General features: G+C 56.1%; 1 protein-coding gene across 1 annotated transcript in view; it reads left to right on the plus strand.

The window, feature by feature from the left end:
• Positions 1 to 14,254, plus strand: part of DTX1 (deltex E3 ubiquitin ligase 1) — a 33,419-nt gene that overhangs the window by 3,674 nt on the left and 15,491 nt on the right. Inside the window, exon 2 of the mRNA XM_035016713.1 lies at positions 13,755 to 14,233. Coding sequence (XP_034872604.1) covers positions 13,755 to 14,233 — 479 coding nt within the window. The remainder of the gene's footprint in view (positions 1 to 13,754; positions 14,234 to 14,254) is intronic.

Here is a 14,254-nt window from a genome sequence, read left to right on the forward strand (position 1 = left end):
GAAAACCAGGCCTGTTATTTTATCCCACAAACATTGACTGATCACCCACCATGTGCCTAGCATGTACTGAACACTATGGATGCACAAGAAATGGGTAGGAAATGCTCAATCTTGAAAAGACTATGATTCTCTCTCTTTCTCTCTCTCTCTCTCTGTCACACACACACACAAAACAATATAAAGTTAGAAAACCCAAAGCTCTCATATGTGTACTGAAATGAACACAGCGTCTATCTAGATTTTCTAATTTTAGGGACACCTGGGTGGCTTAGTCGTTAAGTGTCTGCCTTCAGCTCAGGTCATGATCCCAGGGTCCTGGGATCGAGTCCCGCATCGGGCTCCTTGCTTAGCCGGGAAGCCTGCTTCTCCCTCTGCCTGCTGCTCTCCCTGCTTGTATGCACTCGCTCGCTCTCTCTTGCTCACTCTCTCTCTCAAATAAAAAAAAAATCTAGATTTTCTAATTATAAAATTCTTGATAAGTTCACTGAAGCTGAACCTGAACTTGGTTTGGGGGGAAGTAGCAGTGAGCCCTAGCTTTGCTGGTGCCGTAACTCTGGAGCTGACAGACTTTCTGATAAGGTCAGATAGTAAATAAGAGAGTAAATATCTTAGCCTTTGTGGGCCATACTGTCTCTGTTGTAAGTGCTCACCTCTGCCATTGTATAAAAGCAGCCGTACAGGGGAAGCAAATGAACAAATGTGGCTGTGTTCTAATAAAACTAATTGTAGAGACTAAAATGTGAATTTGTAGAATTTTCACAAGTCATGAAATAGCCTTTGTTTTCCAACTATTTAAAAATGTAAAAGCCACTCTTAGATCATGAGCTGTGCAAAAGCAGGCCATGGGCAGATCTGGCCCACAGGCTACAGTTCACCGACCCCTGCCCTCCCATGTTCTTAACCTGCCCCTGGGGTAAGGGAGCCGAGGCCGACCGGGCACAGCATATCCTGAACTATATACACGTGTGCGTCCACACACGCAACACCAACCCGCTTGCATGCCACTGACACACAAATGCCCTATCTATGTGTCTGTTGTGCAACTAGCGGAAGGAAACTCAGGTGTCAGGCTCAGACCACAGGAGGGAGGCCAGGCCTGGTCCCATGGGGGCTTCTGTTTGTTCAGCTGGTGCCCGCTCACCTCTTCCCTGCTGGGCTGTTTTCATCACACCCCACGGGAGGTGAGGTTCCCTTTGAAGCTCTTCAGGTCCAGAGCCCACGTGCAGGGGAAATGATGTGACCCTGGGCCACGTGATGTTAGATCCCTCACAATGGTGTCCCAGGCACAGGGCTGGAAAGGAGAGCCGGGGATAGGCGAGGGATAAGGCAGGTGCCCCTTCACAGGCATGTGCTCTGCGATATCATGATCTTCTTCTTGCTGGTTCCCCAAAACTTTCCTCATCTTCTTTGGTCTTGAGCTGCCCCTACCATGGGCAAATCAAGATTTCAAAAATGGGAAACCCAGGTCGATAGGTTTGCCCAGGTGGGTGCAGCAACTGGTGGCAGAGGTGGACCCAAGGGTCATGGCGGTCTTGGGGGGAGGGGCTGGCTCCCACTAGCAGTGGGGAAGTAATGTGGGAACCGCTTTCTGCCTCCCTTGCAAGGCCACAACTTCCCTGAAGTTAATTGTCCCCCACCCTGCCATTGGGGTGGCGGCTTCGGAGGGCCTCATCCAGACCCCGGATTTTCCACCTGGTCCCCACAGCTGGACAGCGATGTGACTTAGCCACTTTCCAGGCAACTCCCAGATTCCTCCCTGGACTCACATGGCTGGGACAGGATGGGCAACCTTTCTGACTGATTGGTGTCTCCCATTCTCCTCTCCCTCTGCAGCTAGGGGCACTTGTGGCAGCCTTCTGCCCATTCTGTAGATGGGACAGCTGAGGCTGGGAGAGGCCAGGCTGGAGACCATCCACAGCTGCTGTCCCCAAGGCTCGAAGCATGGCTGCACCAGCACTCCCAAACCATGGGGCTGGAGAGACAGGGGGTGGCTGTTTTCAGTTGCCCGAGCCTACATCATTCATTCTCCAGGGAGCTTGGGCTCCGCTCAGCCCTGGTCACTGCCCTTATGGGAATGTCCTGTCTGGGGACCTGCTTAGGCTGTTGGAAACCAGAAGACCACGGCCCCCAGAGAGAGGCCATCACCGGGAAAGCACTGCCAGAATTTAGACTCCTAGGCAGGCCATTGTTATAGATGGAGAGACTGAGGCCCAGAGAGAGTGAGTGACTTGCCCAAGGTCACACAGCCATTCAGCCCCAAGCTGGAATCCAGGCCTCTCAGACAGGTCTCGGGGATGGAGAACAAGGTGACATTCAATGCTGGGCTGAGAGAGTCCCCTCCCCCTTCTCCCTTGAGACCTCTGTTAGGGCTTGTTGTCAGGGTCTAGTCCAAGGCAGGAATGGTATGTGCAACACCAGAAACCTCCGGGACGAGCTCCCTAGTTACAGGATCCCTTGGGACCCCCGCCCAGCCAATCTGCGAGGCTCCTGCCCCTGGGCTTGACAGCAGAGGCAAGAAGGACAATGTGTGTTTGGGTGGGGAGGGGCCCATCCCATGGTGGCAGCAAGGTCCAACAAATCCATTCATGGCTGTCTCCCACTACCACCTGTCACACTACCTCCATTTCCACCCGTACAGACCCACCCTTTTGGCCTCTGGATGCTTTTCTGGCTCCAGGAGCCTCTTCTGATAATGTAAACTCATCTTCGTTTTATCTGACAGCTCAGTGGTGTCTGCTCAGTAACAGGCGCTAGGCTGGGTCCTGGGGACTCAGAGAGAGGGACAGGACCCTTGCCAGACTGATTTCAGAGTCTCATGAAGGCCAAGCCAGATATATAGCATGGGAATAGCAGTTGAACCCTCTGACTCAGATATAGAGCCAAATTCCAGCTTGGTCCTTTGCTGGTTGTGTGACCGTGGGCAAACACCCTAACCTCTGGTAGCCTCCGTTCCCTCCTCGGTAAAGTGAGAATGACAATAGTCCCTACCCAAGAGGGGTGTCATGAGGATTAAATGAGATAATATAGGTAAAAGCATGAAGAATATTACTTTGCACATAGTTATCACTCATGCTCAAGTAGGGAAAAGATTTAAATACTCCACAGGAGAGGTGCAGGTTGCCTTCAGCCAGGTAATGTGGGCAGTGTGAGCCTGGGGGCTCTGAGAGAGAGGACTTCCTTGAGGACAGGTCCTCCAAGAGTCTGCGTGGTCTGAGGAACACTTTCAGGTAGAGGAAGCAGCATCAGCAAGGTGCTGGAGGGGACCTCAGGCCCAGGTGGAAGAGGGAGGCTGTGCCGGAAGAGGGGAGGGGGTAAGGGAAGCCTCTTGGGTCCCACTGGGCACCACAGGGCTGCCAGCTGCTAGCCTTTAGCGGGGGGGGGGAGGGGGGCCCCAGGGGACCCAGAGCCATGCTGCAGGACCAGCCTCGTTAATCACCAGCCCTTGGAAGCCAGAGCTGAAGCAGGCTGGGCGGGGGCTGACGCAGGCACGTCCTTACAGCCCGTCGGGTTTCCTCCACCCAGCCAGGGGGCATCGCCCCATTTTCCACACAGCAAAGCTGAGGCTCAGAGGGTGGGGAGCCTGAGCTAAGAAGAAGTGGGTGGGACATTCAGATCCGGGTCTGCCGCACCCACACTGTGCCAGGCCTGGCAGCTCCAGCACCTTGGACAGAGCTGCCAGCGCCCCGCCCCCGCGTTGGGGTGGGTGGGGGGCTTGGGGGTATCCTGGGTCAGAGCCCCCTCACAGCTGGCTCTTTCCCGCTCCTCCCCTGTCCCCTGCCCCTCCTTCTCCCCCGCTGCGTCCTTCGAGGGAGCTGTGGAGTCTGACCCAGAGGTGAGGGAGGTGATGAGCGCTGTGGCGGGGGAGGGGACGCGGACTGATGGGCGCTATTATCAGTAAGGTGGAGTCTGGGCATGATAAAGGCCGTGGCGTCAGGGAGGGTGATAGTGGCTGTCATGGGGAGGGGACGGGGGACAGTAGGGGTTCCGTGGGGCTGCTGATGGAGGGTGGGAAGAAGATGATAAGGAGTGGAGGAGGAGGCATGGGAGTTCTAATGGGGAGATGATAGCACACGTGACTGGAGGGTAATGAGGAGGGGTCAGGGTGGGGAGGTGATGGGGCAGAACCGGTCACAGCAACTGTGCCCATTCAGGCCATGGGCGAGGGGGTCCCTAGTTCCGCTCCCCAGTGTGGAGTTCTCAGGGTGTGGAGGGTGCCCAGGGCCCTCCCCGGCTCCCCTCCCCCAACATCCATGTCTCCCGGGGCCTCCCTCTTTCCACTAACTCCTACATCACACCCCAGGGTAGCCACCCCCAGGACAGCCTCCAGGGCCCAAGACAGTCATCCCCCCCACCCCGTAGCCCCCACAGCCTCTTGATTGACACAGACACCCCCACCAGCCCCCGCTGCCCCTGGTTGAATCCTGCTGAGGACATGGGGCCCCAAAGCTGGATCTGCCTGCCTCAGGGAGCCTTGCTGGTGAGGCCCAGGCTACAGGTTCCCTCCCCAGCAGCTCTCTGGTATTGGTGGGGGGAGGAGGGGAGCAGGCTTGTGACTTTGGGTAAACTGCCCTCCCTCCCTTCTCTGTGATGTGGCCCCGGAAACAGTACCTATCGCAGGGGATTGTGGTCAGTATTCATTCCTTCATGCAGGCAGCAGGAAGGTAATGAGCACCTACAGTGTGCCAGGCACTGTCCTAGGCCCTGAGGATGCAGCAGCGAACAGGACAGACAAACCCCCACCCTCAAGGCCCTTCTATATGGTGTGATACAGGAGGCCAGGCACCAAGGAGGTCCCAGGATGTGGGGCTGTTCCTCACCTCAGGGCCCCACGAGCGACCAGGTTGGGGGCTCAGTCTCCTCTGGATCCTGGATGGCTGTGTCCTTGCTCTGCCACCCTGTCTAAGCTCCTCTCCCTCTCTGGGCTCCTCCCATTGTAGCTCTGGAGCTGCTCCAGGCTGCCACCTCCACCTGCCCAGGAGGTAGTAGCAGGCCGATGATGGGATATGGGAGGGAGTCTGGCGCCGGGCCCTGGAGCTGAATGCCCTGAAATGCGGAACAAAGGACAAGGCAATCAAAGGAGGCAGCGCTGGTGGCCAGGCCAGTCCTGCCAGCAGCCGCAGCATAGCCACCGCTCCTCCCGATGACAGGCTGTGCCCTGCCACTGCTGGGCCTTTGTCCCCTGTCGCTCCCACCACAAGCAGAACATGCCAGAGGAAGCATACAGTTTACCTGAAATCACACCATTATGGGGCCCTCCTTCTAGAGAGGCTCCGCTCTTCTAGAGAACAAGGGTTCGTTCATGCCAAGGTGTTAGTCATCTGATACAGTGGAATTAAGAGAAGGGGCCCGGGCTCAAGAGCTGCCTCTAATTTCTAGGGGATTTGGGCCAAGTCCCTACTCTTTCTGGGACCCAGTTCCCCGACCTTGACAGAGGCTGAAAACTCAGATGCTTACGGAGCCTGGGCAGCTAATAGAAGTGTGTGAGGTGGCTGGGAAGGCAAAGGTTTTCAACTGTTGTTCTTTAGTGCTTGGTACACAGTAGGTGCCCAGTAAATACTCGAACCCATGAATGTGGTGGCGGTGGCTCAGTTTCTGCTAACGGTTGCCAAGGAGGCCAGTCCCTGTGGCCACATCTTTGGATATTTTGGGATTTTTGAAATCCAGACTTGAGTGAGTCTACCCCAGTTTTTAAATGTTGGTCATTTTAAAAAATGTAAATAGCACGCAAACCAAAACAAACTCACATCCACCACTAACTTGCAATCTCCAAGCTAGTCATTTGTAGCATTCAGTTAGGTTCCCTCGCATATATTTGGTCCTTCCTTCCTTCAGCTAGTATTTTCTAAGTGCCTATCCCTACGTTCCTGGCTATCAGGGGATGCTAAGGTGGCCGAAAGCCAGCCCAACTTTTGAGAGGCTCCCAGGCTGGAGGGAACACAGCCTCAATATTTTAGTGAGCTATGTGCTTTAATGGGGGTACTGCAGGTGCAAGGTGCTATGGGAGCCCCAAGAAGGGTGTGATTCTCCCTAAGGATGGCAGAGAAAATTCCAAGAGGATAGAGCTTGAGCTGAGCCAGGAAGATTGCTTGGGAACTCGGCAGGGAGGAAAGTGGGGTGGGTGGGTGAATGGAGTGTCAGAGGGAGTGGCGTGTGCAAATCCACAGAGGCACAAGCATGCACGATGTGTTCAGAAAATAACTAGAAGTTTGGTGTGGTTAGAGTAAGAGGCTGCACAGACAGTTTGTGATGGGTCTCAGAGAGAAGCTGAAGAGCTTAGACTGATTCCGAAGGGCACTAGGGAGCTACTGATGGGTACTGAGCAGCGGAGTGATGTGGTCAGACTTGAGTTTGGCTCTGGCTGCCACGTGAGCGTGCACTGCAGGGCGCAGAGGGTGGAAGCTCACACGCAGGGCACAGGCTACCACGGTAGTCGAGGCCAGCCCTAATGGTGGCTTGGACGGGGTGGTGGCGGTGGAAGTGGGTAGAAGTCCAGACCCCTCTGGGTTAAATCCTGGCTTCATAATGTAGTAGCTGTGTGACTTGGGGCAAGTCACTCCGCCTCTCTGTGCTATAGCATTTGTACAATGCAAGATAATAACGGTACCGTTCTGCAGGGCATTGTGTGGACTAAGAGTTGGCCTCCTGAAGCGCTTAGAACAGACCCTGGCGCGTAGCAGGCCCTCGGTGGGCATTTACTACTATTACGATGTCTACTTCAGCGATGAGGAAGGAAAGGCTCAGAGCAGTCGGGTCAGTTGTCCAGGGCCACACAGGGCTCCAGGAGCTGGAGGCTGTCTGTTCCTTCTGTTCCCCCTCCCTCGCTTCCTCTTGCAGCTCTTGCTGGTAGTGCCCGGGGGGCCAAACCCAAGTGCGCTAGAAGCCAGGCGGCCGAGAAGCCCCACACGCAGCACATACAGTGGGCACAGCCCGCTGCCGGCAGCCTGCGGGACAAGGGCCTTTCGGACCCCATTTGAAGACAGCAAGCTCTCCCAGTGCCAGGCAGCCCCTCAGCCTTCCCTGCCCCTCCCCGCTCCTCTCCATGGCCCTGGCCTGGCTGCCGGCCGACCCTGGGGAGCCTGGGCCAGCTTCCAACGTGCAGAAACCACTAATGGGCCACAGCTCTGCCGGACGAGTCCCCTGGGAGAGTTTGAAGGCAAACAGAATGCTGTGGGATTATTGATCCCAGGGTGTGGGCTTGGGGAGGGGGTGCCCTGGGGCCAGAGCCTGCAGATCCCAGCCTGACCCCTGCCCCAGCCACCCCTCCTCATCTTCTCAAGGAGCCTGACTTGCCCCATCTTCCAAAGGGGGCTAAACCCCATCGGGCCGATGTGGAGACTGGGGGGCGCCCATGACCCCCCAGCGCAGGAGTTGACACAGCAGAAGCATTCGATAAATCGGGATGGTTGTAGGTGCGGCTGTTTGCTGTCGGTGGGGCGCTGGCCATGCAGACGGTCGGTGGGGGTTAAGCGAGAGGACCTCTATTCTGGAAGGTCAAATAGCAGGCTGGAGCCTCAGCCGTGTGCCTTGCCCAACCTCCATGCCTCAGTTTCCTCCTCCGGGAAACGGGCTCGTGGGAGTAGAGCAGAGCAGTAAAGGGAACAGCCATGGGAGCCAGGCAGCCGGGTAACGGGGTCTGGCGAGACCACTTGGGCATCTTCTTAAACTGCTGTGCCTCCATTTCGTCGCCCCTAAAATGGGGTAAGGATATCCCTACCTCATCGGGCTGTCATGAGGATTAAATGAGTTGACACGAACCAGAGCCACAGAACTGTTGGTGTTATGATTACTTCTGGGTTGGTGGAGGAGTCAGTAAAGTCCCTCACTGGGGCCCAGCATCTAGTGGGTGCTCAATTCATGCTCAACCCACTGCCCAACCTCCGGTCACAGGCCTGCAACAGGACACCCTCCACCTGACAGGAAGTCCCATGACCACCTCCCACGGGGCCCTCTTTCTCATTGGGGTCTGGGTGCCCCCAAACTGAGATCACTTCCCTGCAGGAAGCCGCCCCCAGAGGGAGGGGTCCCCTCCTGGCCTCGGGGCTGGCTCCGTTCAGGGAGGAGCCCTTTGGAGGCCGAGGGGAAGGCAGGAGGGCATGGGGCCCTCCCTTCTCTACAGTCAGCTTCTTCTTAATGCCAAAAGCTGGGTGCTAAGACACCCACACAGCCCACCTCCAGGAAGGGGGTCAGATCAGCACCACATTCTCAGGGCAGAAACCTCTCACAGCTAAACACAGAGAGCGAAGCTGAGGTAGTGAGTTCCCCGTCGCTGGAGGTATCCTAGGCTGGGCTACCGCTTAGCTGGGTTGAACCCCTGAGAACCAGTCCACCCTGGACTCTCCTTTATTCCATGAATGGAGCATCAGTCCCCCAGCCCTCCCAAGGTTTCACTTCTCTGGGCCTCAGTTGCCTCACCTGTAAAACGGGAATAATCCTGGTCCCTCCCTGGAAGAAGCCGTGTGCAAGGAGAAAATGAGTTAGTGAAGGAAAGTGCCAAGCGCAGCATCTGACACACAGTAGGTGCTCAATAAATGCTCGCTTCGTTGTTACTGCTGTAGCTACTATCTGCCCCCTCGGCTCTCCTCCCGGCTCTTCCCTGTCTCTTGGCCTCACTCTCTTGTGCTCCCTGACTCTCCATGGTGCTCTCAGTTTCTAGGTCTGGGCTTTTGTTTCTTTAGGTCTCTCCCACCTGGTCTCGCCCTCTGCCCCCAGGTCTCCTGGTACCCCCTTGCCACAGCACTTCCCATTTTGATCGAGGCCTCCCTTTGAGCAGTCTCTCTGTGCATGTGTGTCTCTCTGTGTCTCTGCGCCTCCCTCCCCCCCCATCTCTCCCTCCCCCTGTGTTTTGATCTCTCTGCTTGTCTCTGCCCCAGGCGTGAACCACTCACTGGCTGCAGTGGCCGCGGCCGCCCCCACGCCCGGTCTCCGGGGCCCAGCTCCTGAAATCCTCCAGCTGACATTTGGCCAAAGCCCCTTTTCCCTCAGTGTAGCTGGAACAAGACTGGAATTTTTCAACCAAACATTCTTAAGAAACGAAGGGGAGTTTGGGGGGACAGACAACAAAAGCAGACACACAAAAACAGGCCCAGAAACGGTCCGTGCTTGACACAGTTCCCTAATGGCCACCGGAGCCCCCCCCCCTCCCCCCGTCGCTGTGGTCACTGCAGCTGGGCGCCCTGGGGGCCCAAGAGGGAAGTGGTCTGTTCAGGGACACCCAGCAGAGTGGGTGGGTGAGAAAGACCAGCTGTGCTTCCAGGCCCCCAGTTTCCCAGGCTGAAGAACCTCTGGCCCCATCTTAGACCCATTGTTCTGGCCAAAAATCTAGGCCAAAGCCACTAGGGAGAAGTGTTCTTGCTCCCTTGGAAATCTGAAGATTGCAGCCCAGGCAGGTCACCCAGGACCCAGCCGGCCCCCCTCGGCCTGGTCCCCGGCCAGCCTGAGCCCGAGGTGGACGGATGGGCGGGCGGCAGACACGACGGGGTGCAGGGCCCAGCAGGGAGGATGGCAGCTGCCCTAATTACTCCAGCTCTCCAGGTTCCAATCTCGTTTGAAAAGGACTCCAGGGACGCAGCCTTTAATAACTACCAGTAAACAGGCAGGAAAATCGATACCTGGTAAATAGAGCCCTGGAGAGAGGGACGCCTGGGCTGGCTGGCCCTGACCTGCTGGGAGGGGCTCCCGGAGTCCTTTGTCGTGGGGCTGGCCAACACTGGCCTTTCCAGTCCTGTCCTCGCTTCCCCTTTCCACTCCCTCCGAGCCCTGACCTGTGCCAAGTAGGCTGCCTGTTTCCGTTGCAGACACCTCCTTTGCACAAGGATCTGTGCCTGGCGCTGGGAACGCAGGTGTGGGTCCGACCTGGTTCTTGTCCTCCTGAAAGTCATCCACCAGCAAAGGAGATTAAGAACAACAACGAATGATTTAATGACAGTGCAAGGACACTTGGGCAATATAAAGCTGCATGTGCCAGCCATAGCAGCAGAAACAGAAAAGCAAGTCCAGGAAGAGGGGGACACGGGGAGGGTTTTGTTGGATGAATAGGAGTTCACCAAGTGAATGAGAGCTGGGACATGGGGAATGCGGGTAATGTATGTAGTAATAACAGCTGTCTTAGTTAACATTCATTGAGCACCTACTGTGGCCAAGCACTCTGCTGAGCACCTATGACCAGCATTATCTTGTTTTGTCCTACAGTAATTCTTTGGGGGTATGTATTCCTACCCCCGTTTTACAGATGAAGACACTGAGGCTATGTGTGGAGCCAGGATTTGACATGGCCCATGAGATTTCTGAGTTGTTTCTCTCAACCACTTTATTCTGCACCTCCCATCTCTGACCCCACCCTGCCCAGCTCAAGACCTGACACCCAGAGGTTAACGAAAGCAAGTTCCCATCCTTTCCCTTACCATCCAGGGGTTATACCTTCCAGGTAACACAGCACCTTAACCCTCACTAGGAGGCTCAGGGTGGGACTTCAGGCACATCAGACCTGAAGATCATCTCTCACGAGCCCTCATTTTGCAGACGGGCAAACAGACTCTGGGAGGAGAAGACCAGCACTCAGGAGCAGAGCAGAAACGGGATCCAGAAATGTTTCCTCTAATCCCCTCTCAGGCCTGCCCTGGAGGAAGAGCATTGTCAAGGAAAAAATCTATATGCACACACTCAATTAAAATGATAAATCAGGCATCAAAATGAGGCAGCCCAGGAGACGGGGGAGGATCATGTGTTCACATGATTGGCTTGAACAATACAGGAGTCCAGGGACTCCATCCTCACAGGTCTCTCTCACATCCATGGCTGCAGCTGTCTGCCTCGATTTTCCCAGCTCTCGGGGTCTGGGCAGTTGACAGAGGCAGGGGTAGTCCATAACCGTTGGGATTCTGACAGAGGAGAGAGAGAGCAGAGGACAAGCTGTTCCAGCCCTGGGTAGGGACCCAAGTGAAGGTCAGGGAGAGTCTGTGCTCAGGAGAGAGAAGCCTGAGCAAGGCAGAGGGAGGCAGAGGTCTTCAAGAAGGTCCGTGGTGGGTCCCCACCCATCTGGCTGCAGATCCCTGGGCCAGGCACCTTGGGGTTATGCCAGTTAACAGCCGAAATGCACTCCCCGTTGTGAGGGTCTGCTGTCTGCCAGGCTCTGTGCTTGGCACTAGGGTATAGCAGTGAGCAAAGCAGTCAAGGTCCCTGACTTCTTGGGCTGACAGCCAGGTGGGAAGAGACAGAGAATAAAGAAAGTATGCAGATGAATATATCGTATCAGGTAGTGCTGAGTGCCAAAAGAAAAAGAACACCCGGCAAGAAGATGGCAACCGGGACAGCTGTGCTAGAAGGTGGTCTGGGAAAGTCTTTCTAAACAGGTGACATTGGAGCAGAGACCCGAAAGGAAGGAGGAAGGAAACTAGGAGAACATCTGGGGCCTCCCAAGTAATATTCCAGGTGGAGGGAACAGCAGATGCAAAGCCCTGAGCCTAGACAGTGCTTGGGGTGTTGGAGGAACGGCAAGGAGGCCAGGGTAGCTGGAGTGGAGTGAGTGAGAGGGAGGTGGGAGGTAATAAGTCAGAGAGGAAGACGGGACTTTGTAGACTCATGGGAGGAGTTTGGTAGACAATGGGGGCTTTGGAGGTCATAGAGAGGACTTTGGCTTTTATTCCCAGTAAGAGGGGAGGCCATGGGAGGATTTTGAGCAGAAGAAAGATGTAATCTGATTTGCATTGAAAAAGATCCCTCTGGCTGCCATGTGGGGAACAGACTACAGAATGCAAGGGCAGAAGCAGAGGCCAGTCGTGAGTCTACTGCAACAGTCCAGGCAGGAGAGAGACAGTGGGTTAGACCAGGTAGAATCACTGCAGTGAGAAGTGGTCAGGCCTGGGATGTATCTGAAGGTAGAGGGGACTGGGTCTACTAATGGACTGGATGTAAGGTATGAGGTAAGTCAGGGATGAGTCCCAATTTGGGGGTGGGTGGTATTGGGGTGCAAGCAGCTGGAAGGATAGAGCTCTATCCAGCATTTGCAATGAGAACCACTTCAGGAGGAGCAGGTTCAGGGTGGGGAAGCATCAGAGTTCTGCTTTACCAGGGGTGAGTTTGAGATGCCCATTGGACCTCCTCAGGAGCGTGCCGAGGAGGCAGCTGGATCCACAAGCTCTCAGAGGGAGAGGGTGGGTCTGGAAATGATGGATTTTGGAATCATCAGAGTGGTCCTTTTCGCAACCTCACAAGGGGGTTGTGGGGTTTCTTATGCCCATTTTAGAGATGAGAAAGCTGGAGCTCAGGGATGTTGAGGCACGGGACCACAGTCACAGAGCTGGCACATTGGGCAGTGGGGACTTGAAATGAAATGTGTCTGCCTCCTAGCCCCTGGTGCCCAGCCTAGTCCCTGGGCTCTGTGGCTCTTCACCGAATCCTCCCGGCAGCTCTGTGCAGGGGGGGAGGGGGAGGGCGCGTCATGAGCTCGGCATCACCTTCATTTTCGAGCTGGGGCCACCAAGACCCAGGCAGGCTGAAGGGACTTGCCCACAGCTGAGAAGCAGTCAAGTGTGCAGCCTTCCTGCAGGTGTGCCGAGTGAGCCCAGCAAAACTATCCCTCCACAGTGGTCCCAAGGCACAGAGCAGGCTAAAGCCTCTGAGAAGTCCTGCAGCCTGGACCTCACCTTATCTCTGTTTTCATGCAGTGCGCCAGGGAGCCTTGCTCCCAGGGAGCCCCTAGAGCTTTGGGAACATGAAGCAGTGGTTGAGAGCAAAACTTCAATGCCCTCATTTTTCCAAATGGGGGCATGAATACCCACCTGGCTGGGGTTATCATGTGGTTCTGTGCATTTTCAATGAGCACTGGGTGTGGAGCCCTCCAAAGAGTAGTCAGCAGATGTCTGTTAAAGGAAGGAACACATGAACAAACAGATGAATAAAAAACAAAGGAATTGGTGGGCGAAGGGATGGACAGACGCAGGAATGAGCAAAAGGCATGAAGGAACACAAGAGTAACCACACCCCAAAAGGATCAGGGTCTGAACTAGGAAATGCATTCATACACTCAGCAATGATCTGTTGAGAGCACCTACTGTGCGCAGGCGTTGGGGACACAGCAGGGAGGAAAACGAAGTCCCTGCCTTGGTGACATTCTAGTGAGAGGAGACAGAAAACAAGATAAATAGGTAAAATATAACTTATGCCAGATGGAGAAAACCAAGCAGGGATGGAGAGAGAGAAAAGGAAGTATGTGGAGGGGTGGCACATTTTTAAATAGGGTGGCAGTAAATGAGGGAATGGCTGAATGCATGAATTAAATTAGGGAGTGAGAAGACATGCACCAGTGAGAAGCATAAGGGATGACTGCAGGCATGGGTGAAGGATCGAATGAAAGAATTATTGAATGAACGAGCCCAGGAAGATATGAATGCAAGAACTAAGGCGCGAATGAATGAATGACCAAATGAGCCAATGGAAGAGTGGTTGAGTGCAGAGATGAATTTGTGCTTGAATTAAAGCACCGATGAGGGGATGGATGAAGGAAGGAAGTTTGGAATGAGGCAAGAAGGCCGGCTTGCCCCCCGCCCCTGCTCGCATGGCCATGGCCCCGCTGTCCCTGCTCCCCGCACCCGGGTCCGAACAGCCCCCGCACCCCCTCGCCCCCGCCCCACTCCCCAGTCCCCACTCCCCCGGGGCCTGTGCGGCCACCGCTCCGGTGTGGGTGCTGACTCCGGAGGGGGGGTGCCCGCCCCCCCGCCCCCCCCCCCGCTCTGACCGCCCTCCCCTTGTGAGCGCAGGCACCATGCGGCCCGTGCGGCGCAACTTCTACGACCCGTCGTCGGCGCCGGGCAAGGGCATCGTGTGGGAGTGGGAGAACGACGGCGGCGCGTGGACGGCCTACGACATGGACATCTGCATCACCATCCAGAACGCCTACGAGAAGCAGCACCCGTGGCTCGACCTCTCGTCGCTCGGCTTCTGCTACCTCATCTACTTCAACAGCATGTCGCAGATGAACCGCCAGACGCGCCGCCGCCGCCGCCTGCGCCGCCGCCTGGACCTCGCCTACCCGCTCACCGTCGGCTCCATCCCCAAGTCGCAGTCGTGGCCCGTGGGCGCCAGCTCGGGCCAGCCCTGCTCGTGCCAGCAGTGCCTGCTGGTCAACAGCACGCGCGCCGCCTCCAACGCCATCCTGGCCTCGCAGCGCCGCAAGGCGCCCCCCGCGCCCCCGCAGCCGCCGCCGCCGCCGCCGGGAGGGCCGCCGGGCGCGCTCGCCGTGCGCCCCAGCGCTACCTTC

Source organism: Mirounga leonina, unplaced genomic scaffold, assembly GCF_011800145.1.
Source record: "Mirounga leonina isolate KUSES-001 unplaced genomic scaffold, KU_Mleo_1.0 Mir_171, whole genome shotgun sequence".
Lineage (NCBI taxonomy): Eukaryota > Metazoa > Chordata > Mammalia > Carnivora > Phocidae > Mirounga > Mirounga leonina.